We start from the raw sequence: 25,500 nt of genomic DNA on the forward strand, positions 1-25,500 counted from the left end.
AAAATCTTCTTGTCTTGAACCATAATGCACAGAGCTTAGATATTTGGCATATAGCATTGTCTAGTGGCCCTCTATCAAAATTGTCCAAATCATGACCAGTCTATGCACAATGAAATGATTCTTCATGTGTATCGGTTTATACATCACTCAATAAGTTACACAGTTACACTGTCTATTAACTTTGAGAGTGACGTTTGGTGCACCACTAACAGTTTAAAAACCCAGTGGTGATTTTTGAACTGACCGTTCAAGACAAGCAAGAAATATGGAAACTACTGCATTTTTATATAAACAAAACCACACAGCAGCGTATGGCAGACCTAATCACATAAAACATAGAAAAAGTGGAACAAATGAACAACAGAGACGAGTGAGTTGGGTTTTACGGCGAATCGACACAAAATGGTCATATATCGCCGAACAACAGAGACGAACAAACACATTACGAATCATTGTATGGCTTGGAAGGTCCGTGACAGAAACACCACTGAGAACTTAAAGGGTAAGGTAAGCCTGTCAATAAGTTAATTTTATATGAAAGCCATCCTCAAACCTTTCATAACTCAAAGAATTTTTAATCGGACCACTATTGAAGAAGATATGGCAGTTTGAATTTTTTTCATGGAGGCGGCCATTTTAGTGTGTTTATGACGTCATTTACACACTGCTGAATTATTTATTTAGCAAATAACCTTTTAAATAGATTAATTTCATATGTTTATTGCGTGTAAGATGTAAAACATGGTAATTTCTTTCATTATACATCGAAAAAGTAGAAAAACTATTTTAAAGGAATAAGTAAATACAGTTCAAATATGTATTTAGAAATTTAATAAATCTGCCATTTTGTTTTTTTGTTGCCATGGAAACAAAATGGCCACCATTTTGATAAAATATTTAAATGCTCATAACTTTCTCATTCATAAACCGATTTTGAAAATTCTTTCACTCCTTGTAATGACTTAAGAAATCCTAGCAGATAAATTTAACATGAGAACAACATTGCCTTTCCCTTTAAACAAACCCTTAGTGTATCCTGACCGTGTACCAAAATAACTGTACAGTTTAAAATAAATGTTATTCCTGCTATTGAATGCCTTGCATACCTATCGTTATCTCATTAACAAAGGTACAATATGTAAAATGAAAAAAAATTATATCAAATTAAATCTCAAGAATCAATATAAAGAAGCCTTTTGTGCCAAATAGTCCCGTCGAGAAAATGTAGATTCTAATTGCTCTTACAGCTTGGAAACGTGCGGATATTAATATTGTTGATACTCCTATTAAGTTTTAATTTAAATTTAATGTACATCTTCATCCTCTATTACTTAGATTTACATTTTGATATTTAAAAAGATAATCCAGGAATTCCACGCAAAATATAACTTAGACATATTTGGTTTCGCAGTTGGTGATAAACAGGATAAATTATGGATTCTCACTTAATTAGGTGTTAAATGGTGATTCTAGAAGGTAATAAATGCCTGCACAAATACAGACCGCGTTTATATATTAGGTGAGATAATCCAATTAAACAGTATGAATTCTCCTAGACACACGTGCCCGGCATCGAACGATGCTTGATGTGTTATTTTATTTCTTGGTTTTTGTTTCTTTTTATTTTTTATTATTATTTATTATAGCCTCGTCAATGTACATATTCAACAAAATATAACATGGATAAAATGCATAAAATACAGTTCATTTTCATTCAGTAATTGAATAACAAGATATTTTTGCACGTAAAAACATATCAAATTAACCAGTACAATTTATTATACTGTTCTCACAGAAATAAATGTATCTATACAAGTATATTATTAAAATTTGTTCTTAATAAAATGATTTTAAAAGCTGCGTTATATGATTTAACTGGACTGCAAATGTATATTCATTTCCGTAGAAAAGCAATTAATGGCATCTCTTCCAAAGATGAATATTTTTCTAAAATATCACTTTGATACGTTGTCTTTCTTTTATCAACGTAAAATATCCATGGAAATACAATTCTTCGTGAAGAAATTTCATTTCAGAAAAGAAGAGTTTTATGTCACGATATATCATATTGGCATTATTTTTTCCCTCTTATTTCAGTATCTTTTTCATTTCGGTATGTGATTCAGCAAAGTGCTACCTTTATAAAAAGAAAGTTTTATATTATATAATTTGAATATGCAAGCCCTTTTCATGAAGAAATTCTATATCTTTGACAGTTTATCATTATGGGAGCAGAAACGAAAGATGTAATTAAATGTAGACAAGTGTCCAGAAAACCTATAGATACAGTCTACACTTTGTACAATCAGCCTGTCTGTTATCAGTCAATCCCCCTATTTAGGCGTGGAAGTATCATCAAATTTATCTTGGACTCCTCATGTAAATATAATTTCTAACAAAGCTAGTTAGAGCTTAGGTTTATTAAAACGTAACATACATTCATCATTCATCTTAAATTTTTGGCCCGACCCTAAATATTTTATGACCTTGGAGAATTTTTTTTTTTCAACTTTTTAACATAAAGTTGCAAAACTGCAGTTTCTATTCTTTAATGGTCAGTGATGTTAGAAATCAACTTACTGATGCTCTAAATGCATAACCCCCTTATTTTTATTCATTTTTTTGACACAAAATAAAAAAAATCCACACAAAAAAAAATCCGACTTACCTGCCCTAATTGTTTGGGGCATGTTACCGGAAACAAAGAATTTTTATACCTTTAAAAAGTTCCACGAAGGCAACAAGGCAGCAGCTTATAATACAATCATAGCAAGATCCTGGATCATATAAGACCTAATTTCACAAAATGTATTAATATCATGTAGATGTTGAACCTAAGCAATACCTTAAAAACTTACACAAGACAGTACAGAAACTACAATCATTTGGTATTGCATATACCATCTACTACAGCTGATTATCAAAAAATATTTTTCCCTAGAACAGTTTTCAGTGGAACACATTACCATCTCATGTAGTCATTATTGAAACAGTTCCACTGGTTACATTGATGTTTACACCATAATTCCAGTACAAATCACGTTTTTTTCACACTAATAACGTGTTCCTTTCTGCAAAAGGTTTTATGTGTATATATACACTTACGGTCATTTCTAACCCGTCACCTATATAATGCCATGTAGTTTGATAATTTTTGAACGTATTTCGTTCAAATTTTGATTATAGATAATTTAACACATTGGATTTTCTTCCCCGTAATTTAATCCTAACTGATAAACTTAACAAATTAAACATATCACTGTAAAATCCGAATAACGCAAAATTCTAACAATATGAATCAGAGGTGGAGGACTAAGGATTTCAGACACAATGTCGTTTATCAAATAGTCACGGAGAACATACGCCCCACCCGAGGATCGAACTCACGACCCCGCAATCCTTAGACCAACGCAGTACCTACTGAGCTAAGCAGGCAGGCTTTCCATGTGTGAAAAGTGGCACCGATTTTTTCCCTTTAACATCGAAATTAACTTTGTTTCCTCCCCCCCCCCACCCCTTTAGATATGTGATTTAATATTGATATTTACTCTGTGTTGAAAAATAAACTGTGTTCACTAATTCAGAAAATATAACTCGTTTCGGCATATAAAAATCATTTTAAAAGGAGTCCTTTTCTAGACTGTTCCACGTGTTAAATACTACATATTAACTGTATTCGCTAAGACAGATCAGTGTAACAGACTAGTCCTTTTCTAGTCCTTTTCGTCCTTTTAGGCGTACCGCCCAAAAAATGTACGGAACTCAGAAAGACGGGATTTATTCTAAGCTAAACTGAGAAGCTGCTTCCGGTTATTTTGAACAGGTAAAAATGTTCCCTAATTACTAAAAAGAACAGCCACGAATATGTTCTTTTTTTTCAATTCGGAACATTTTGTTATCTACCCATAATAAATAAAATAATTCATGATTGAAAAGCACCAAGTACTTGGTAAATTGCGCAAAAATACTCAATCAACAGAGGTAAAAACTTGTACAATCGGTGGGAGTAAATTTTGTTTTCGGAATGCTCAAAACTTTGAGTGGGTCGTATTTTTATTTGTCATAATTTTTCGTGCTTTTTTGTACCATCGTGTGTATCACTTATAATTTTGGATATTTAGTAAGGTAAAGTGTCATAGAATTTATATACAGAGTGATATATTTATTCGTCGAATTTGTGATTAAACTGGCAGATAGATAACCAGTTTAATTTCCCCACCCATCTACCTGTCTGAATTTTGTTAAAAAATCCGTTTGGCAAGGCCTGTCTGACTGAAAGCCCAGCCTCTGGTCTGACAGTGACATGGCTGCCATCAAGTTGTTAAACTTCCTTTGTATAGCAGAAAATATACGCTTTATAATATTCTCAGCAGATGTTGCAGTGCGGCAAAGGAAATTTGCTAGATTTTCATGGCCTATTTTTCATTTTGTCAGATATAAATCCCAATAACTTAAGGCAGTGGCTAGTGGTCCTGTTACTGGACCTCGAGACAACCTCGACAGAGCTGGCTTGAAGTCCGGTAATCAATATGCAGACTGAGAACGTTATTTACAAAAAGGAGACTATAAGGATCTTACATGCCTGCCTGTGTAAGACGGGGTTTTCCCTACCCGAGGGACAGTGTGGAATGGAAAACCGAGCGTTAGCCAGGTTTTTTATCCATGCTGTCCCGAGGGTAGGGAAAACAGCTGTCTTACACAGGCAGACATGTTAGATCATTTTTCTTGCCTATCATGTTCAAAATAGATCGTGGAGACAAATAGGTTTGGGTATTTCCTGACATTATTTATAAAGTTTATGACGTCACAATGGTACCAGTACTATGTGACGTCACCGTGGTGCACGCTATATTAGACAAGGTTTTTCCCTAGGGAAAGACAGGAATATCTATCCTCGGCGCGTGCTCGGATAAATGTATACTTTCCCCGATAGGTAGGCAAGAATAAGCAATCCTTATTTGCATAAAAAATATTTGATGCTATTGTATTAAGCGTTGAACAATTTTAAGCTTCCGCACGCTATTTTAGACAAGGTTTTTCCCTAGCAGGGTTCGAATTTAGCCAGATTTTCTACTTGCATTTTTTCGCAAGTGGTACTTTTTTTAACTTGCTAAATGAAAAAACAACTTGCATTTTCCGTGACTTGTCACTTTATTAGAACATTAACACAAACATCCACGTGACGAGTCCAGCCAATCGCATTTGCGCTATATAAATAGTAACTTATTATAGATTACCAAAAAACCCACAGGATGCGGTAAACGTCATCAAAATTGGCGCAGGTACTTGTCAGCAGTTGAAAAGACATGCGCATGGGACATGTATCGAGTGTAAACTTCCGTTTACGACGAAAGATGAAAGAATGCTCCGAAATTCGTTCTCCAAATGACAATGCGCTGCAATGACCGCGAGTTGTTAAAGAAAGAACAGTGTAAGATCGAGACGACTGTTAGAAATGCACATTATTCAGTCAAAAATGTTCACTCGCAAAAAAATGCTGGTGTCTGAAATCTCACCTCGCAGTTTGAAATTTGCACTCGCATTTCGCGAGTATGCGAGCTTAAATTCGAACCCTGCCTAGGGAAAGACAGGAATATCTATCCCCGGCGCGTGCTTGGATAAATGTATACTTTCCCCGCTAGGTAGGCAAGAATATATTTTTAAAACAGATAGACGATTTCAAATGTTTGCTCTCGTATTTTTCTCATCATGTTATTAAATGATAGAAAACAAGTAGAATCTGTTTATAATAATTTGATTCCGAGAAAATACTATTGCAAATTTGATAAATATTAAAACAGAAAATCCCCTGAAAAAACATCTTGTATATACGGTATCAAGTCAACTTGTCCCAGAGTCAGCTTGTCCCCGATTTGGTAATTTCATCCCCCAAAATTGGTCATTTCGACCCCTCATGATGAAATTTGGTCAACTCGTCCCCCTTTTGGCAATTTTGTCACCCGAAATATTCTAGGCATTTTTGCTTTTTAATGATATCTTTGACTTTGAAAACTGGTATTTAAAATCGTCGTGAGTTTTGAAGGACTTCTATTGAAAATGGTTAACTTTAAATTAGCCTGTCAGATAAAATAATAAAAGAAATATACTGAAAATAGACAATTAACTGAAATAAAATAAAAAGATAAATACAATGCCCTTTTAGTAATAAAAATATAGTATTATGGAAAATCTAATTAACTTTTTAAAAATCATAGTAAATAGAGAGAGCAATAAATCCTTATCCCTGGTCATAAAAAAAGAAAGTTTTAATTAGAAATTTATACAATAAAAAAAGAAAACAACTGATATCTGTCACACATATATTACTAAAGATAACCAGCATGCTTTATAAAATTATATTCATTTTCGTCATTAAAATAAAGAAAATTACTTCAAAAGTTGGGAAACTGGGGTATCTAAAAAAAAGTATAATGAGCTTATACCTATATATACGAATGGTATTAAAGGTTATTAATCACATAAAAAGTCCTTGATTGGACTGATTAGAAGGTGTTAATGGTATTTAATTGCATGAGAAGTTGTTGATTGACTGAATGAAATGTGTCAAAATTTTCCCCTAGTAGAATGAACTGTGTCTCTAGTTGATCTGATTGATGAGGAAATTATTTGTTATAAAAATGTTTAATAAAAGTTTACTCTTATTCAAGAGTTTGAAAATATGCAGCATTAAATACTCGTGTCAGAACATTTAAACAACAATCATGTTGTAGCAGACTTACAAAAAAAGGAAAAACAGGAAAAAAGAAAGTTCTCCTTGTTAGTTGGATCATTATTTAAACAAAAAATTCTTAAATAAACAAAAACTTGTGTGTATTTTTAGAAAAAAAAAACCCTTAATTTATCATATTTTGATTTTTTTTTTTTTTAAAAATACGTTTAAAAAAGGTGAGGGGTTGTTGGGGATGCGAAAAAGGGGGACAAAATGACCAAATCGGGGATGAGTTGACTATAAATCATATATACACTAGGAATACAGTACATAAAAGTACAATGTATATTGATTACCGGACCTCTAGACTCTGGGTCTAGAGGTCCGGTTACTGGACCCCTGCCCGCCAGCTTAGCTCAGTAGGGAGAGCGTTGGTCTATGGATCGCGGGGCGTATGTTCTCTGTGACGATTTGATAAAAGACACTGTGTCTGACATCATTCGTCCTCCACCTCTGATAGTTCATGTGGGGAAGTTGGCAGTTACTTGCGGAGAACAAGTTTGTACTGGTACAGAATCCAGGAACACTGGTTAGGTTAACTGCCCGCCGTTACATGACTGAAGTACTGTTGAAAAACGGCGTTAAACCCAAAACAAACAAAAAAACAAAACTGGACCCCTAGCCACTTCCATAATTTAAGATTCTGTTCCTGGTGGTCATCCTTAAATCTTGAAAAAATATAAAGAAAATATATCTCTAAACCTCACTATAATTTTCAGTTAGTCTGTCGTGGAAGGCTAAAATCCTCTGGACTGGAAACATGCAAATGTTTACCCTGTGTTTAAAATGGAAGATCTTTAAATATGATGCCATTAACTTAACAGACCAACATCACTAACTCTTATCTGTTGGTTTGATACCTGCACATGTCATCACTAGTAATGTACTGTCATCCTGGAAAAAAACAACATTTTATATGATTTTCAATATTGGTTTAGATCAGCACGTTCTTGTGAAACTGGACTCATTTCGTTCATCCAAAATAATAAGTAGTAAGTCTCACAACAACAAAATTAGAGATATGTTATTACAATGGATTTTGCCAAAGCATTCAACAGTGTGCCACATAAGCACACAAGAGCTATAAAAACTAGAGATGTTTTTGAGAAAAGCGTATGTCTCCCACAACTGCCCCAATGAAAAATGTCTAGTTTCTCTAAATGGTTTAGACGAATGGACCCAATTAGATGGCTTAGACGAGTGGACCTAATCAGTAATTAAAGGGCCATAATTCAAAAGTGCCTGGGCGGATTTGGCTAGTTATCGAACTTGTCCGAGGTCTTATGGTCAAACACATTTTGTTGAAGTTTGGTGAAGATCGGATGAGAATTGTTTGACTTAGAGTGCGGACAAGCTTTGTTACAGACAGACAGACTGGAGTAAATCAATATGTCTCCCATACCACTGTGTAGTGGGAGACATAATAAATAGATTGGCGACTTGAAAGACATATAGAGCAAATCTCGCCAACCTGAATTACCAGTGTATGAAACAGACAGCAGAAGGATAAAAATTCATGTTGTGAAAAAACTTCCAGTCAGATCGTTTGTTTATAATGATAATCATATGGTGTCTTTTTAATGTTATTAGTGTTGTCTACAGGAATGAATTTATGATGGGAAGTCTGAGAAATCAACTGTTGTTGGATGAAAATTGGACCCGATTCGGTTTATTACGTGCTGGCTGTATCGCCAGTGTAATACTTTAGTAAGTGTCGGTTCATTTGATCTTGAGTGATCAAGTCAGCAAATGCTTCAATAAGATAACTCGCTGACACAAGCTTACGCGAGATTATTTCCTATTGCCATCCAGTGTATTTATACTTCTTTCTTTTACCTAACAGTATTTTGCAGCAAGTTTCTTAAAATTACAGCCATTTTATTAATTACACACTGCTAACATTTACCGGTATAATGATTATTTTACATTTCAGGTCAACCCTGACATTTGTTTAAATATCATCCTGGATAAAGGCAGGCTTTTTTGTTTTGCATGAATAAAAAAATAATCTACCATAAAACGAAATGCCACTGTAGAATATGCCCCCAGGTATCCAGTACAAAAACAACAATGTCTCAACCAAGCCACATGCTTATCATACAGATGTTAACCATAATACCACAGACATATTGAGGACAGTTAGAGAACAGGTGGGTAGTTGATAGTCTGGTATTAGTACAATGTATTAATTATTATGTCTCCCACATCACTGTCTGTGCTTTTTCTTTGTCACTTGTACAGAACACTTATGGAAAGTAGAAACTTTTGAGTTAATTCTTGGAAAAAATTCCATTAACTGTGCGCACATGCATTTATGTGTAAGCAGCAGATGCAGTGTACATCCCAATGACATTCTCTTGTTGAAATCATATATTTATACCATTTTTTGTCTTTGATAATTCTAGATTGTCAACATTGATTGATAATGTCTGGTAGTTAACCTTTTAGATTAAAAGATTTAGATGAACTAATATACACATTAAGAGTTGTTGAATTTATCAGAAAATATCAGCAAATATATCTCCACTGTAACAGAAGTTTTTTTTTACTTGTAGGAAGCCCAGTTTGAAAGACTCACAAGGGAACTGGAAAGTGAGAGAGAACAAGTAGTGCATAAACTGCAGCAGGTGCGTTATACTTCTTTTTTCTTGAGTTTTATGTTACAGCGCAGTTTCCGAGCATGAGAATTGCTATATCCCATGCTCTGGTATGTTTGTGAAGAGTTGTTTTCATTTAGAAACTTGGAGTCATTAAAGAGGTAAAAACTTCCTCTATGCACGCAGGTAAACTTGTGCTGAGGACAATAAATGTCTTGTTTAGTTTGATTAGTAAGCATTAGATGCGCATTATACATGCATGCTTATTATACACTGGTATTTACAGCAGTTTTATAAATAAGCACTGGGATCTGAATTCAACTGTGGTGACAAAGAACTTTTCATGTGCAAGCAGATGTCTGTTTTCTGTAGGTACAGTTTTCAAGCAATATGCAACAACTATCTTTCACAAGAGAAAGATCCCAATTGTTTTTGGGCAAGTGACTGAAAGGCCAAGGTCAAAGAAACCCAGGTTAATTGTCTTGTTTACACAATAATATTGCTCATGACCACTGGAGAAAGATGTTTTGGGGGTAGGGGGATGGGATGGGTAGGGGTGGTGTGAAGATCAGAGGTCAAGGTCACAAGGATCAAAGCTGAATAACAACTTCTTTACATGCATATACCTTTAGTAACTTAGTATGCATTTAAAAATTCATATAGTAGAGATGGTACCTAAAAAATAAAACTGCATCTGATATTACTTTCTGTTGAAAACTTAATACTGGAGTACCTCAGTTATATAAGGGTTTCACTTTCATACTTCATTTTTCATGCTGAAAGGCAATATTTAATCCGAAAAATTTGGTCCGACTTGGTGAAAAGTGAAGCCAGTGACAGATAACTCTTCTAGGACTATTTAGTTAAATGTGAACAAAGTATGCATAGATTCGGATGTGTTTCCCAAAAATATAGTTTACTTCAAGATCTATGAACAATCATTCAAACAGAAAAATTTTCAAACGAATTTATTCAAAGACAATTTATTTTAATTTATTACTGCCGATAATTTACAGGTGTGGTATGATCAAATGAAAGAAAGCATTATTCGTGAGAAAAAATATAAACAGACTATATGAATTTTACGACATCGAATCCCTCAACATTTTACAAAATTCGTTTGCCAAGAAAAATCAAGGCCTTAAAATGTACAAGTTAAATCAGAGCGATATAAAAATGTATATTCTGTCTGATGGTCATACCAAAAACAGTGCCGAAAGAAGTTATTTCACTTTTTATGACATGCACCTTGTGTTTACAAATGTACCTAATTTGCATATTGACCGAGGCGTGCAGAACAGCATTTACCTTGCGGAATCTACCATTACAGAAAGTTCTGTTAATATAATGCAGACGTTCTTTAGTATAAATAAAATGGTTGTGTTAGTTAAAAAGAAATGACAATCACCTTTCTTTAGCTAATCCACAAAAACAACGAAGCCGATGTCGCTGTCAAAAGTTCCCGTATTTACTGCGCGGTGCTATGTTAAAATATTGCTAGTGTGAGAAAAGCGACATGCGCTTCAGTTTTGCACTTGATTTGTTGTTTTTGTCATTGAATACGTAGCCTTAGGTACCATCTCTACATAATATTATAGCAACGAAAGAACTGTTTTTACGTAAACTTCAAATTTCAGTTATTTCAAAATTCAGTGATTTTACAGTATCCCAACTTGTTGGTTTGCATGGAGAATTTTCTATTTTCATTTATGCACCATGTGATTTATACAATAGCATTGGAATGTGTACTTGGTTTCAGTCTTAAATGCATGTAATCACAGGGAGAACTCAAAATACTTTGAGCACAGTGAAATCAAAACAGTCAGTGCTCAGAAAGTTTGTCAGGAGTCAACCTACTGAATAAGCTATATACCATGAATGTATGACCTTGAAATCTTGAAGGTCAGCTGATAATTAAATCTTTGAAGGCTAGGGTTGCTGCAGAACATAAGGACAAGTGTGTATCATGTAAATAATGTCCTCGTATTCAGAGCTGTAATTTGTCATAAGTAAATATCTGTGTCCCTAGAGTTCACCTTATTTTGAAGGTAAATCTTTCAAACAAGGTGGAATGTGAAGAATACCTTGAAATCATGTAGCAGTTTAAATTTTAAACCCCACTAGAAGTTACTCAAATACTAACTCAGTATGAAAATTCTTTAGTAATATAAGCATTTAAATGATAAAAAACTTTGATAAATTATCTAACATGTAATCGTATCATAGATCTATAGTAACTTTATACATAGGCATTCCATGGTGGGCAGGTTTTACTGAGCTATGTCCATTGTTGAAACACAGGTTATTATGTTTCTGATAATCGTTTGAGCCTTCCATAATTTTAGCTGTTTTGAAAAGGCATTAGAACATACCTTTCAGCATTTTTTTGCTATTGTTTTGTCATGTATTTAAAATAAATTCTTGAAGTTATTTGTAGAAATATTTGTATATTTAAAGATAGAATTTTGTATAGAAAGTAATTAAAAACAGAACATGGACATCAGAAGTTTATTTATTTAAGCCTATGCTTGTTGAGATTGTCAGTGTGAGGTCCAACATTGAGGCCCAACATGAGGCCAAATATAACCCTATTGTTTCAGCTTTTGTCAGAATCTCCAAACTGTCGTAAATGGCACTACATATTGAAATGCATTCTTTAAATTCCTGTTTTGGGCAAATTGCTATTTTGTTTATTTGTTTGTTTTGTCCAAAACGGTTTATAAAATATAATGTATATATTTGTGCTCATTGTTCATATTCCTTTACAGATTATTAGACCTATATCAAAAACAGGTTAATCAGATATAGAGATATTTATCAATTTGAAAAACCAGAATACTTAAAATAAGAACTATTTTCTTACAAGAAGCACAAGTAGGATTTCTGTACAAATCAAAAAATTTGCAAGTGATGAAATGGTGAAACATGATGGTTGAAAGGATCAGACTTCTATCTGTTTTTGATTAATTAATATAGAATCAAGTGAAATATATAAGGTGTTCAAGATATGATAAAAAATAATTATAATGTAAAGTTTCAGGTGTACTTCTGTGTTCAGTGATTTAGAACAAATGTTAATAAAGTGGATGAAAATTTAAGCGATTGAAGAAAAAATGAGGGGTGTACCCTAATATTATCAGCGTGAGATTTCGATAGACTGAGTTGTTCTAAGGTTAAGAATAGAGCAAAAGAATAAAGTATAGCTGATTGAAATAAAGGAAAAGAATAAAGTATAGCTGATTGAAATAAAGCATAATTGACTCAAGTGGTGCATAACTGATCCAAATGAAGGAAAAGGATAAATCATATTTAAAGGGAAAAGAATGAAGCGTAACTGATGATTTGTTTATGAAGGAATAGAAAAAAAGGTAACTTATTCCTAAATGAAAGATTAGGAAAGAGTAACAGATTCCCGAATCAAGGAAAAGACTGATTATATATGTAAAGCAAACCAGATTCATAGGTGATGATTCATATATAAATGAAATGAAGGAATAAAGAGTAATTGATTCATGAATAAACAAATGAAAAAAAATTCAGTCATAACTTAAGATACATGGAGAAAGGAACAATGTTGAAGAAGAGCAGCAAAAATTCGAGTCTGGCAAGTATACATGAGAAGATTGTTGATTCACTGAGAGATCACAAGATCGGGGAACTTACTGATAGGTTGTATGCAGAGGAGTACAGACTGTATAAAGATGGATATAGAGATGATCAGGTAGATTTGTATGCTGTAACAGCCGTTAATGGAATAGGGAACCAGTCTTAAACCCTGTAGAACAGACGAGGGCAAAATGGGAACCAGTCTTGTATGCTGTAACATAAGAGTAAATAGGGGAACCAGTCTGTGACATACATTTCGATTTGTTTTATCTACACAGTATTTCCAGGGTTGTAGACCAGTCTTTCAATGCAACCTTATTATTGGCTAGTTTCAGTTTCAAGATTGTGTTCATACTCAGCCAATAAGATGCTTGGGCATTGAGACTGGTCTCCAACCATTTTATAAACTTGGAATCAGGTCAAATTTAGCCTTTAAGAAGTACAATCATTTTGAAGAACTTGAAGATTTTCAAGACAATAACTACAATTTGAGAAATTAGAAAGTTCAATTATTGAAGCTGTATTAGAAATTCTGTTTTAAGGTTGTGGAGCCATAATGAGTCTGAAATTTCTATTCTTGCATGAACAGAAAGCTGTATGCTCATATAGGGTATATAATGTCTGAAGACTTCTGGAACCATACTCGCACGGAAATTACCGATTGTCATTGCTGGTCCTCTACCTTAACAGTGTTCTAAAGAAATTTTTTACATGCAATAAATTGTCACAGACTAGGGTCAGTGTGTGTGAGTTAATGTGTGTGTTATTTGTTAAAAAAAAAAAGATGAATTTGGTGATTGTTGGCAGAAATTCTTGATACTTGTTGAAATAGTTATAAAAATAATTATGTGACTTTACATGTTTGTATCTCAGTGTTGTGTGTATGTCATAATAATTATAAGTGATCCTCTGCAGTTATAGCAGTTTATTGTGGGCGTGCCTGCATGTGCAGAGATTATAGGTAAATGTGCTGTATCTGGGAAAAGAATCATGGCAGAACATGTGCCAGCAACATTAATTAGCAATATATTTGGATCCTCTTCAATTGGTTTTATTTCTGTTTCTGAAGTCTTTTAACAGGTTTATGCATCTGCCACTTTTCATAGAGTTTTCTGTTATGAGACGTGTTTTGAGAACCATAGTTGGGCTTTTAAATTATGATGACTACTAGCAAGGGTCTGAAACGATAAAATAAAATATAAATATTAATGGATTATCTCCCTTCCCTTGTGAAAAGTCAGGGTTTTTAAAACGCTGACTATAGACTGTCAACGATGTAAACCAAAATGTACACAAGGTCTTTACAAATTTGTGACTGCTTGTAAATATTGTTAACGCTTTTCAAAAGTAGATTTAGTCATCAAAATTATGTACCTGAGCAAAGATAAGATAGAGAGATAAAGGTATTGTGTATTTGGTGTAGGCTATAATAGATTTCCCCTTATTTGGGTTAAGTAAACTATGTGTGATATAAGCTGTTTTTCTCTTAAAGTGTTGGGTAGGTTTTTTTTTTTTTTTTTTTTAAAGAAAAAATATTTCCAGAAAAGTATGAAAAGTCAGTTTGACTCCTATTTAAAGCCATGCATTCTACAGTAACAGACAAAAATTACTAGAATAAGCAGTCGCAAAGACATTGCAGATTGTGTATACTTTTGTTCAAGCCCATGTCAAGAACGACCATTTGACTCTGTTTTATTTTGTTTCATCTCTCAGCTGTTACTTAAATTACTAGTTAATTAATATATGATTGCTTAAATTAGCAATGCAGGTTCCCATAATTAACCTGCACGCTGATGCATAATGACAAGTCAATACCTGTCATACACAACTTGTCTTTGTGCATTTTCTTCTTTGAACATAAATCTTCAGTACTTCACAAAGAAAGTAAACACCAGGATTAGAAACATGATGACATAGCAGGAAATGAGTAGGCAGATTAAAATACGAGTTACAATTATTGTGCCTTGGATTACTTTAAAAACTTTTATTTCATACCATATTTAGCATTTAAGTACACCCTACGTAAAAGTATACCAGATTTGTATAGCATCCTTTTGATAATAAACATGTTCAAAGGTGCTTCAAATACAGAGACATTCACTCAGGGTGCTGAGTTCATCTTGCTCCAATACAGACACAGAGCGATCTGACAAGAAAAAGACCACATAACATAGAGAAATATGTCTAAACACCAGTACATGTGAAGCCCTCTTCTGGGAAGAACAAATACTGGCCTCATTGTTGGGTGGGAGACATGTAAGACCATTTCTGGTATTTCTAGTGCCTGGACCAGGATACGAACCTCGTACTTCTGGATTGACATTCAAGAGTATCGGGAAAGCCATCACCTTTTAACACTATTATAACAACTGCTTTTGCAATATGATTTACAAATTTTTTCAGTGATGTATTTCTTTAACCTGTTCTTTATGTTTACTTCTTAGATCATGGCTTGTATCACTCTGGAAATTGAAATTTTGTCATTTTACCCACTTACATTCACGATTAAACATTAATTTTCTTTAATAATTTCCAGATTTTCTCTGCCAGCATCACTGTCATTCTGTGAACCAATTTGATTTTTAGCTCGACTATTCATAGAATAGTGAGCTATTGCACTCGCCCATGCGTCGGCGTCGGCGTCGGCGTCTGCGTCCGCGTCCGCGTCCCGATTTTGGTTAAGGTTTTGTATGTAAGCTGGTATCTCAGTAACCACTTGTGGGAATGGATTGAAACTTCACACACTTATTGACTGTGACAAACTGACTTACATTGCACAGGTTCCATAACTCTATTTTGCTTTTTTACAAAATTATGCCCCTTTTTCGACTTAGAAATTTTTGGTTAAGGTTTTGTATGTAAGCTGGTAACTCAGTAACCACTTGTGGGAATGGATTGAAACTTTACACACTTATTCACTGTGATGAACTGATCTACATTGCACAGATTCCATAACTCTATTTTGCTTTTTTACAAAATTATGCCCCTTTTTCGACTTAGAAATTTTTGGTTAAGGTTTTGTATGTAAGCTGGTATCTCAGTAGTTACTAATGGGAATGGATTGAAACTTCACATACTTCTTCACTATCATGATTGACATGCACTAAGCAAGTCCATAACTCTACTCTCTTTTTTTTCAAAATTATGCCCCTTTTTTTCGACTTAGCAGTTTTTGGTTAAATTTTTGTATGTAATCTGATATCTCAGTATCCACTAATTGGAACGGATTGAAACTTCACACACTTGTTCACTGTCATGATCTAAACATGCAGTGAAGTCCCATAACTCTACTTGCATTTTTACAAAATTATGCCCCTTTGACTTAGCACCTTTTTTAAGTTTTTGAAATGTAAGCTGTATCTCAGTATCCACAAATTGGAAAGGATTGAAACTTCACACACTTGTTCGCTGTCAATGATATGACATGCAGTACAGAGGTTCAATACTCTACTTGCATTTTACAAAATTATGCCCCTTTTTAAACTTGTATTCATTCAATTGACAAGGCTGTTGAATAGTCGAGCGTTGCTGTCCTCCGACAGCTCTTGTTGAAATTCATAATTGCATCCTTACAATGCAGACCTCTTTAGTATAGTGACCTGTCACATATGAAACAAAACACATTGCCTTGTGTTAAGGTCTACGTCCTTGCGAGGGGTTGACCTAAACGGAAGATAGATAGTAAAACCCTTATAGCTCTAATACCAGGTAAATTCTTTAGTCTAACCTAGGTTCATACTATCGATTTAAGGAAAAACACAGTTGTTCAGTTATTTGTTAATATAGTTAATATGGTAGTTTACCTTCAGTAAAATAATCTGTTATGAGTTTGTTTTTTTTTTTTTACTTCTTTTAATGAAGTAAATAAATGAAAAGTATTCAATTCAGTGCCAAAAAGTTTTAACTTGAATGTGAAAAGAATTTGCCACTGAATTTGAATAATTGTGTAAAAGATATTTCAATTAAAACTTTGTTATGAATAATTGCCTATGGTGTGTATATGGCCATTTCATATTTTCACCATTCTTGTTTGGGCTTAAACATAGTCTACAGGCATCTGCAGATGCTATAGTGCATGAAAAGGGTGTATAAAACAGTATATTGGGACATCAGTCATGCACACAGAATGTCTAGAAAATCTTTATATTAGGAAGAAAACTTTATTTTCGCAATGATTTTGATTTCATCCTTAAAATGTAATAATTGATCTCAAAAGGATTTTCTTATTATAATGAGTCATAAATTCATTCTCTATAAAGTCTTTAGTTGAGGCTGAGTAATGATGGTTTATCATGCTAACTGAGCATCTATCTTCAACTCCAGACTTCTTTCTCTATTGTCTGAAAGCATCTATGCATGTCTTTAATACATCTTACTTTCACAATTAAGCTCCTTGATATTCTTTTGAACATAGTAACAAATTTTGAATATGATACATCCTTCGTGCACAGTATGAAACAAAAAAATCTTTTGTTCTTATTTGGGTTTGACATGAAATCAGAGCAAAGGGTCCCCATATCAAAGCAGGACATTGTTACTTGTCTCAGTTGGTTTTAAGTCCTTTTTTCACCTTGATTAATTTTTGTTTTTCGTTATTTAATCTTTCTTCAAGAATTGATATAATTATCTTTATTTCAATAGAGTAATTAGGAGGTTATAGCTTTTAAAACAGTTGTCAATTTTTCTAAAGTTTTTGACAAAATATTCCGTATTTCTGTGCCATCATTTGATATCATTTGTACACATTTAAGATATTTTTAATAATTGATTATGCTTGTCAGGTTTTAGGAGAAAATGTTTTAATCATCAATATATCACCCACAATTTGAAAAATCATTGCTGTTATCTTCTTTAATATAGTTACGCAGAAAGCCTTGGTCCATTAAGCTGTCAGTATTTATTTTCTTCTCAACTATGTAATTTTCAGAACGAAATTTAAGACGGTTTACATTATTTTCACCCTTGGCTGATTTGTGTATAAACACCTAGAGGCCATCAACATACGTAGGTGTAGAGCATACTTAACAGGTGATTCGGTTGAAACTACTGGTCCGTTACCGGATTTCCGTCCTTTGTAAACTTTTAATACTGATTATGTGTTTTCATATATATTAACTGCAGCCATTTTCTTTTTTCGTAAACTTATTGTTTATTGATGGGTAATGCACTTTTGGTGGATTTAAAAAATCTTGGTCACTAAATATATGCAGATCATATACTGATGTGTAATATACAGCGGACATGACCTTAGGCGACAAGGTGTCTCGCTAATTGTCAATTTGTATAGAAACTGACTTATCGAAAATAAAAATACATGTTTATGTTGTTGTATAGAGGAAATTAAAAGTAAAGTGTTTTTATATAAGATTTTTCAAAAGAGGATTACCTAGCTCGGAATTGGATTTATAATTTCTGACTCATTAAACTTATATACACATAAATATCGGAATAGCATGTAACAGGTAAACTTTTACATATATATTGATTCTAACATTGTAGTGAAAATTTCTTGAGTTTGCAATTGCAGATTTTAGGATTACAGCTCTTGTTTAATATGGTCATAGATGAATATAGACAGTTTTGGATTTCAAAGGTGATTGGAATGTCAAGATGGCCAAAGTCTCCTTTACAGATTGTTTGTAGGTGTTGTGGTATGATAATAAAGACATTGTCTACAAATCAGATTAATATTGTAGTAAGTTTTGTCTGCTTTCTTAACAAAGACAGACTGAAAGAGATGCAGGAGATACAAGTGGCCAGTATGGACTGTTGAACACAGGTGAATTTTATTATTTCCTTATCAGATTTCCGTTCGGACGTGGTTTAAGTTGTTCAAGATCACTTTCTGAGATCATTAAAATTTTAAGTTGTTCCAGCTCCATATCTAACATGGTTTAAATTCTTCTAGTTCTGTTAGTATAAGTTGTTCTAGCTCTCTGTTTGACATGGTTTAAGTTTTTCTAGTTCTGTTAGTTTAAGTTGTTCCAGCTCCCTATCTGACATGGTTTAAGTTGTTTCAGCTCTCTATAGATCTGACATGGTTTAAGTTCTTCTAATTCTCTCAGACATGGTTATTGAGATGGTTCATGTTGGTATAGCGGTCTGTTTTAGTTGTTGAATCTTTCTGTTTCTTCCTGAGATGGTTTCTGTGATGATTTTTAAGTTGTTTTTGTTCTCTTTCTAAGATGGTTGAAGCTGTTTTGGCTCTTTTTCTGAGATGATTAAAGTTGTTTTAGACTGATAAAGCCAAAGTTTAGCAACAGAATATGAAATAGTCCTGTTATAATAAAAGTTCCAGGTGGCTGTTTCTGTACTAAATCGATAGCTTGACTTACCCCTCAACCTGTGTGAAGGAAATCATGATCCAAGGATCTTGTATATAGATGCAAATGCAGTTCCAGCTCTTGACTGACAGAACCATGGTGTAGTTGGTTAGGCTACAATGGATTTTTATTTATACAAACATCTACATGTGTAGTAATATTTTCTGAATTTGTTGAATTGTTTTTCCTTTTTAGCTCATCTGATTTTTTGAAAAAAAATGATGAGTTATTGTCATCACTTGAGCGGTTGTCGGCGTCGGCGTCTGCGTCGGCGTTGCCTGGTTAAGTTTTATGTTTAGGTCAGCTTTTCTCCTAAACTATCAAAGCTATTGCTTTGAAAGTTGGAATACTTGTTCACCATCATAAGCTGACCCTGTATAGCAAGAAACATAACTCCATCTTGCTTTTTGCAAGATTTATGGCCCCTTTTGTACTTAGAAAATATCAGATTTCTTGGTTAAGTTTTATGTTTAGGTCAACTTTTCTCCCAAACTGTCAAAGCTATTGCTTTGAAACTTGGAATACTTGTTCACCATCATAAGCTGACCCTGTACAGCAAGAAACATAACTCCATCTTGCTTTTTGCAAGATTTATTGCCCCTTTTGGACTTAGAAAATCAGTTTTCTTGGTTAAGTTTTATGTTTAGGTCAGCTTTTATCCTAAACTATCAAAGCTATTGCTTTAAAACTTGCAACACTTGTTCACCATCATAAGTTGACCCTGTACAGCAAGAAACATAACTCCATCCTGCTTTTTGCAAGATTTATGGCCCCTTTTGGACTTAGAAAATATCAGATTTCTTGGTTAAGTTTTATGTTTAGGTCAACTTTTTCTCTTAAACTATCAAAGCTATTGCTTTGAAACTTGCAACACTTGTTCACCATCATAAGCTGACCCTGTACAGCAAGCAGCGTAACTCCATCCTGATTTTTGCAATAATTATTGCCCCTTTTGGACTTAGAAAATCATTTTCTTGGTTGAGTATTATGTTTAAGTCAACTTTTCTCATAAACTATCAAAGCTATTGCTTTAAAACTTGCAACAGTTTTTCACCATCATAAGTGGACACTGTACATCAAGAAACACAACTCTATCCTGCTTTTTGCAAGAATGATGGCCCTTTTTAGACTTAGAAAATCATGGGTAGGACAATATTTCTATTACACAAAAAAAAATCAGATGAGCGTCAGCACCCGCAAGGCGGTGCTCTTGTTTTCATCAGTATACCTGTATCTGTTGTGACTTTCAGAACTGTGCCTTAATCTTACAGTGAAATGTAAAAGTTACAATTTGAAGTTTCATACCTCTTGGTTTTAGTAAGAATATTTTAATTGTATGAAATTTTTAAGCCAGTTTGATCAGTAAAAATGAAACCTGGTCACACTGTTTAAGAATAGATCATTGTATAGTCAGACCAGAGATTATGTTTGAGTCACGTTGTTAATACAGTACATGTCATTGTGGTTTTAAGGAGTCACTTAACCTGGAGTCCTTGGTGAAAGAAAAGCCTTATAATGAGGTAATTCTGGTGTGAAAACTTCCATAGTGTAAAGTAACAAGACATTTAACATTGCATGTTGGGATAGATGTTAGAAACAAAGATTAACAGTGTTGTTACTTTGCCTAAATTTGCATGGATGTGGTATGTTCAGCTGCCTATAGAAAATATATTAACGTTTTATATTTGTTATGATACCTTTTAAAAAGCTGCATGAGATATGGTTATTATAGAATAAGTTGTTTGAAAAAAGTTTTTAACCAGTTTTAGGGACCTTATATTATAGGTTTGAACCTCATCTGTCAGTCTGTCGTATTTCAGCCCCATCAATAACTTGTTCTTAAATTACTTGAAAAGGAAACCCTCCATAGCAAGTTGATGTGTAGTTTGCTTAACCCATACGCATAGCCCAAAGGTCAGGGTTGCTCTTAGGGGTCACAAGTTCTCATAAATTTTCTTGACAAATCTATAACTTCTGTATAATTATGTTGATGGATATTCAAATAACTTGGCAAAAATATTAGCCATAACATTAGATGATACATTTCATGCTAGCTTAGCCAAGATATGTAACTCAAAGGTCAAGGTTAGAAGTCAGAGTTTAGGTCTTTCTGTTGTCTAGTATGTATACAGTTTTGATGCATTACTGGCTGTATAACTAGATGATACTCAGACCTGTGGCTCAAAGGTTTAGGTTACACACTTTTCCATTTCTGTTCTGTAACTTTTTATGCCCCCGAAGGGAGGCATATAGTTTTTGAACCGTCTGTCGGTCTGTCAGTCTGTCCGCAATTTTCGTGTCCGGTCCATATCTTTGTCATCGATGGATGGATTTTCAAATAACTTGGCATGAATGTGTACCACAGTAAGACGACGTGTCGCGCGCAAGACCCAGGTCCGTAGCTCAAAGGTCAAGGTCACATTTAGACGTTAAAGGATAGTGCATTGATGGGCGTGTCCGGTCCATATCTTTGTCATGCATGGATGGATTTTCAAATACCTTGGCATGAATATGTACCACAGTAAGACGACGTGTCGCGCACAAGACCCAGGTCCGTACGTCAAAGGTCCTAAACTCTAACATCGGCCATAACTATTCATTCAAAGTGCCATCAGGGGCATGTGTCATCCTATGGAGACAGCTCTTGTTTATGCATGGGTAGGTATATCAACAACTTTGCATAGAAATTTATTGTAGCAAGACTTTGACTTTGACGATGTACTCTCCAATGCCTCTGTGGACATCGACTGGAGAGGACATAATAGACCCCATAGCTCTAACGTCAAGGTCACACATATAGGCAGAGAGTTTCCTTCATCTTTCTTGTCCAGTCTATAACTGTTTAGGCTTCTTCATTATCCTTGCCCTGAAACCAGTCGGGGACATTGGCAGATTATATCCTTCGCTTGTTAGGTGGGTTTTGTGTAGCATGACACCTTAAAGCAGCATGCCTCCAGATTTGGCTAAAAAATAATCTTTCTTTCAAATTGAAGTTTTGGTCATATTATGAACAAAATTAGAATATGGATTTTTGTTTCTAAAATATTTTAAAAGTTCCAAATCAAGAAAAAAAAATGACCACGTCGGGAATCGAACCCCGGACCGCAATAAAGACATTTTCCCGTCGTTGTAACCAACAGCGCTATACTGAAGTAGTGAATATATAATGACTTCAAAATATAGATTTTATAATTCAGAGACACTCGGTTTACCTGGAGTTAAAGCGTGACAAGTAAAAAGTAGTAAAAACAGCAAATTCTCATGTGTTTCCGTAACATCAAGTTTGTCAGTAATTAAGTTTTAAAGCCTTCTTAAGAAATATAGCATTTATAACCAAGGTACCTAAAAAAAAATATTTATTTTTGTTGTAAAATGATCTGGAGGCATGCCCCTTTAAGAAGAAGATGCTTTCTTGGTGCTGTATCTTATCAAGTCTTACCTTTTAGAAACAAAACACAAAACAGGTGACTTAAACAGGGGTTGCAAAATCAAAATTTTAATTTACTTGTCCCTTTTTGCCATTAGCTATTAAATTTTGTATATTTGTTATGATTATGATTGGCTCTAGGACAAGCTGGGCAAGTCTGAAAATTGAGTTGGCCATAACTGAAACACACCCTGGTACCGGCGCTCCCAAGTACAGGTGGCACTCACACATACAGCGCTCGATAAGCGATTTTGGAGGAGCGGTGGTTTAAGTATTTCTTATTGTATCTCCGGTAACTCAAAACTTTTCTTAAAATGAAAGATATCTGCGCCCTGATGAATAATTGGTGACTATGTTTTGTGAGTGTCACAACATTCCATCTTGAAATAAACAAAATACGGCGAGGTAAACCTGAACGCTTGACTCAAAAATGTCAAATGTCAAAAAAAAAACACGTAAAATACTCAGTAAAAACTCAAAATGTATTCATTTTTGATACAGTATCGTATAGTCATGTCTTCCTACAATAACCAGTTCAAATTTCAAGACTTAGTTTGTTATATTTAAAGAATGACTCGTGTTTAAAGATAATATGGGGTTTCAAAACGGCACTCACATGGCACAGGTGTTAATTTTTTTGGCGCTCAACAAGTACAGCTAGAGAAAAGTCTTCAGAAATGTAGACCTTGTTGTTGTTTACTCTCAGTATTGTGTCTGTATATATGATCATAAATCTTGATACCGTTAAAAAACTGACTCTAGAAGTCGACCTTTTTATGTTAAAACTTACGGTGACAATATTTTAACATTATTTTTTATGAAAAAGCTTGTTGAAAACTGATAAATGCGGAAATTTGATATGTCCTAGGATTTCGTTGAAAAATGAAAAACGTGGTTCAAAACATTCTCAGTGGGATCAGTGGACGGTAAGGTTTGCAAGAAGATATGTGTGTGCTTGCGTACGTTTGTGCGTGCGTATGCGTTTGGTTAAACGCCGTTACTAAACAATATTTCAGGTCAATCTCAACGTTTTTGAGTACCAGTATAATGCTATGAGCATCCGTATGAAATATATATATATATATATATATATATATATATATAACTTTACTATACCGTAGAAGTGGGCAGATATACGTTTGATCATTAGATTCAATCCGTAAAGGACCGTAGAAGTGGGCAGATGTACCCGTAAAAGTGGGCAGACTAACGGTACTGGAATTGAAAAGAATCTGCCCAGATTTACGGGCTTGGTGATTTATATATATATATATATATATATATATATATATATATATATATATATATATATATAGCCAGATCGATACTTTTTGTTGGGGTGTGGAATAAATGTTTGATTACAGAGTTAATAAAACTCATTTATAACGGACTGACAAGTTTTCTATTCTTTTCTTTATTTTAACAATTTACCATACGCCTACATTGAATGTATAATAAATGTTGAACTTCTTACGAACAATATTTTACTTGTATTATTAGATTTAAGATTCAGTAAACACTCATAACAGAGAAATGGAAGAATTTTTACGGTGGCTGATTTATACCATTTCATCAATTCGCCACGCAACCCCGTCGAGCGAAAACACGAGAATTAAAAAAATTAAACGCGGAGTGTTTAGCGAGCAAAAATTCGATAACATGTGCGGAGCGAAAAACGATTATGGGGATGGGGGGGGGGGAGGGGGGTGGGGGTGCTGGCGTTGAGTGAGATTCAAGATGTAAAGCGGCTGGGTCCGGGTGCCCACCAATGTTATGCCTTTCAAACCTCAACTCCTTGCTCGGAGCCCGCTGATCAGCCAGTTTTCGCTCGACTCCCCCAACGATTTACATATTAAATCTAAACTTTTGGTCTGCGATTCTCCATAGAGAAAATACTAGGAATAAGAAAGGGCGGGAGCGTGGATTGAAAACATGATAATTAGTGGGGGCGCTGAGCGAAAAGTCGATATTTACGTTATAAATCGGCGCCCAAAATTAGCGGAAAGACGGAATGGCCGATATATCAGCCATTAAAGAATTTTGTTAAAATGTCTGTTAGGTTCAAAAGACGCTCATATTTTAATATCTTATTAATTCAAGGAATTTATTTAATGAGTTCTTGTTTGGCTCTCTCATGAAGTGATGCGAGTCATTCCGATTTAACAGCAGACATGAGACGTGATGACTAGTTCTATTAACTACTGTTTAATCCAACAGACTGTTCTTGGTGGTGTAATCTCTACCACACATAACTAACCAGTCCGATTCATCTCTTTTCCGTTGTAGTTGCCTTAGAGCTGACGATTTCTCTACATTTCTGAAGACCTTTCTCTAGCTGTACTTGGTGAGCGTCAAAATAATACACATCTGTGCCATGTGAGTGCCGTTTTGAAACCCCTTACCATCTTGTAACACGAGTAATTCTTTAAATATAACAAATTAAGTCTTGGAATTGGAACTGGTTATTGTAGGAAGATATGACTATACGATATTGTATCAAAAATGAATACATTTGGTGTATTTACTGAGTATTTTACGTGTTTTTTTGACATTTGACATTTCTGAGTCAAACGTTCACGTTTAAATTGCTGTAGTTTATTTATTTCAAGATAAAATGTTGTGACACTCACAGAACATAGTCATCAATTATTCACCAGGGCGCAGATATCTTTCATTTTACAAAAAATTTTGAATTACCGGAGATACAATAAGAAATACTTACACCACCGCTCCTCCAAAATCACTTATCGAGCGCTGTATGTGTGAGTGTCACCTGTACTTGGGAGCGCCGGTACCAGGGTGTGTGAAAGTCATCTT

General features: G+C 34.2%; 1 protein-coding gene across 9 annotated transcripts in view; it reads left to right on the top strand.

Annotated features, from left to right (window-relative positions):
- The first annotated feature begins 3,994 nt into the window (after positions 1–3,994).
- The window catches only part of LOC123536311 (catenin delta-2-like), a 63,776-nt gene continuing 42,270 nt past the window's right edge, over positions 3,995–25,500 (top strand). For 3 of the 9 annotated variants that reach the window (XM_045319390.2, XM_045319391.2, XM_045319394.2), the window contains exons 1-4: positions 3,995–4,125; positions 8,664–8,880; positions 9,286–9,357; positions 20,729–20,776. In XM_045319390.2, coding sequence (XP_045175325.1) covers positions 8,770–8,880; positions 9,286–9,357; positions 20,729–20,776 — 231 coding nt within the window. In that variant the 5' untranslated portion in view covers positions 3,995–4,125; positions 8,664–8,769. Of the gene's footprint in view, positions 4,126–8,663; positions 8,881–9,285; positions 9,358–12,868; positions 13,049–18,017; positions 18,396–20,728; positions 20,777–25,500 lie in introns of those variants that run through there. The other 6 variants (XM_045319392.2, XM_045319400.2, XM_045319393.2 and 3 more) reach the window with 6 other exon arrangements.

The sequence above is a fragment of the Mercenaria mercenaria genome, chromosome 17, assembly GCF_021730395.1.
Source record: "Mercenaria mercenaria strain notata chromosome 17, MADL_Memer_1, whole genome shotgun sequence".
Classification (NCBI taxonomy): Eukaryota; Metazoa; Mollusca; class Bivalvia; order Venerida; family Veneridae; genus Mercenaria; species Mercenaria mercenaria.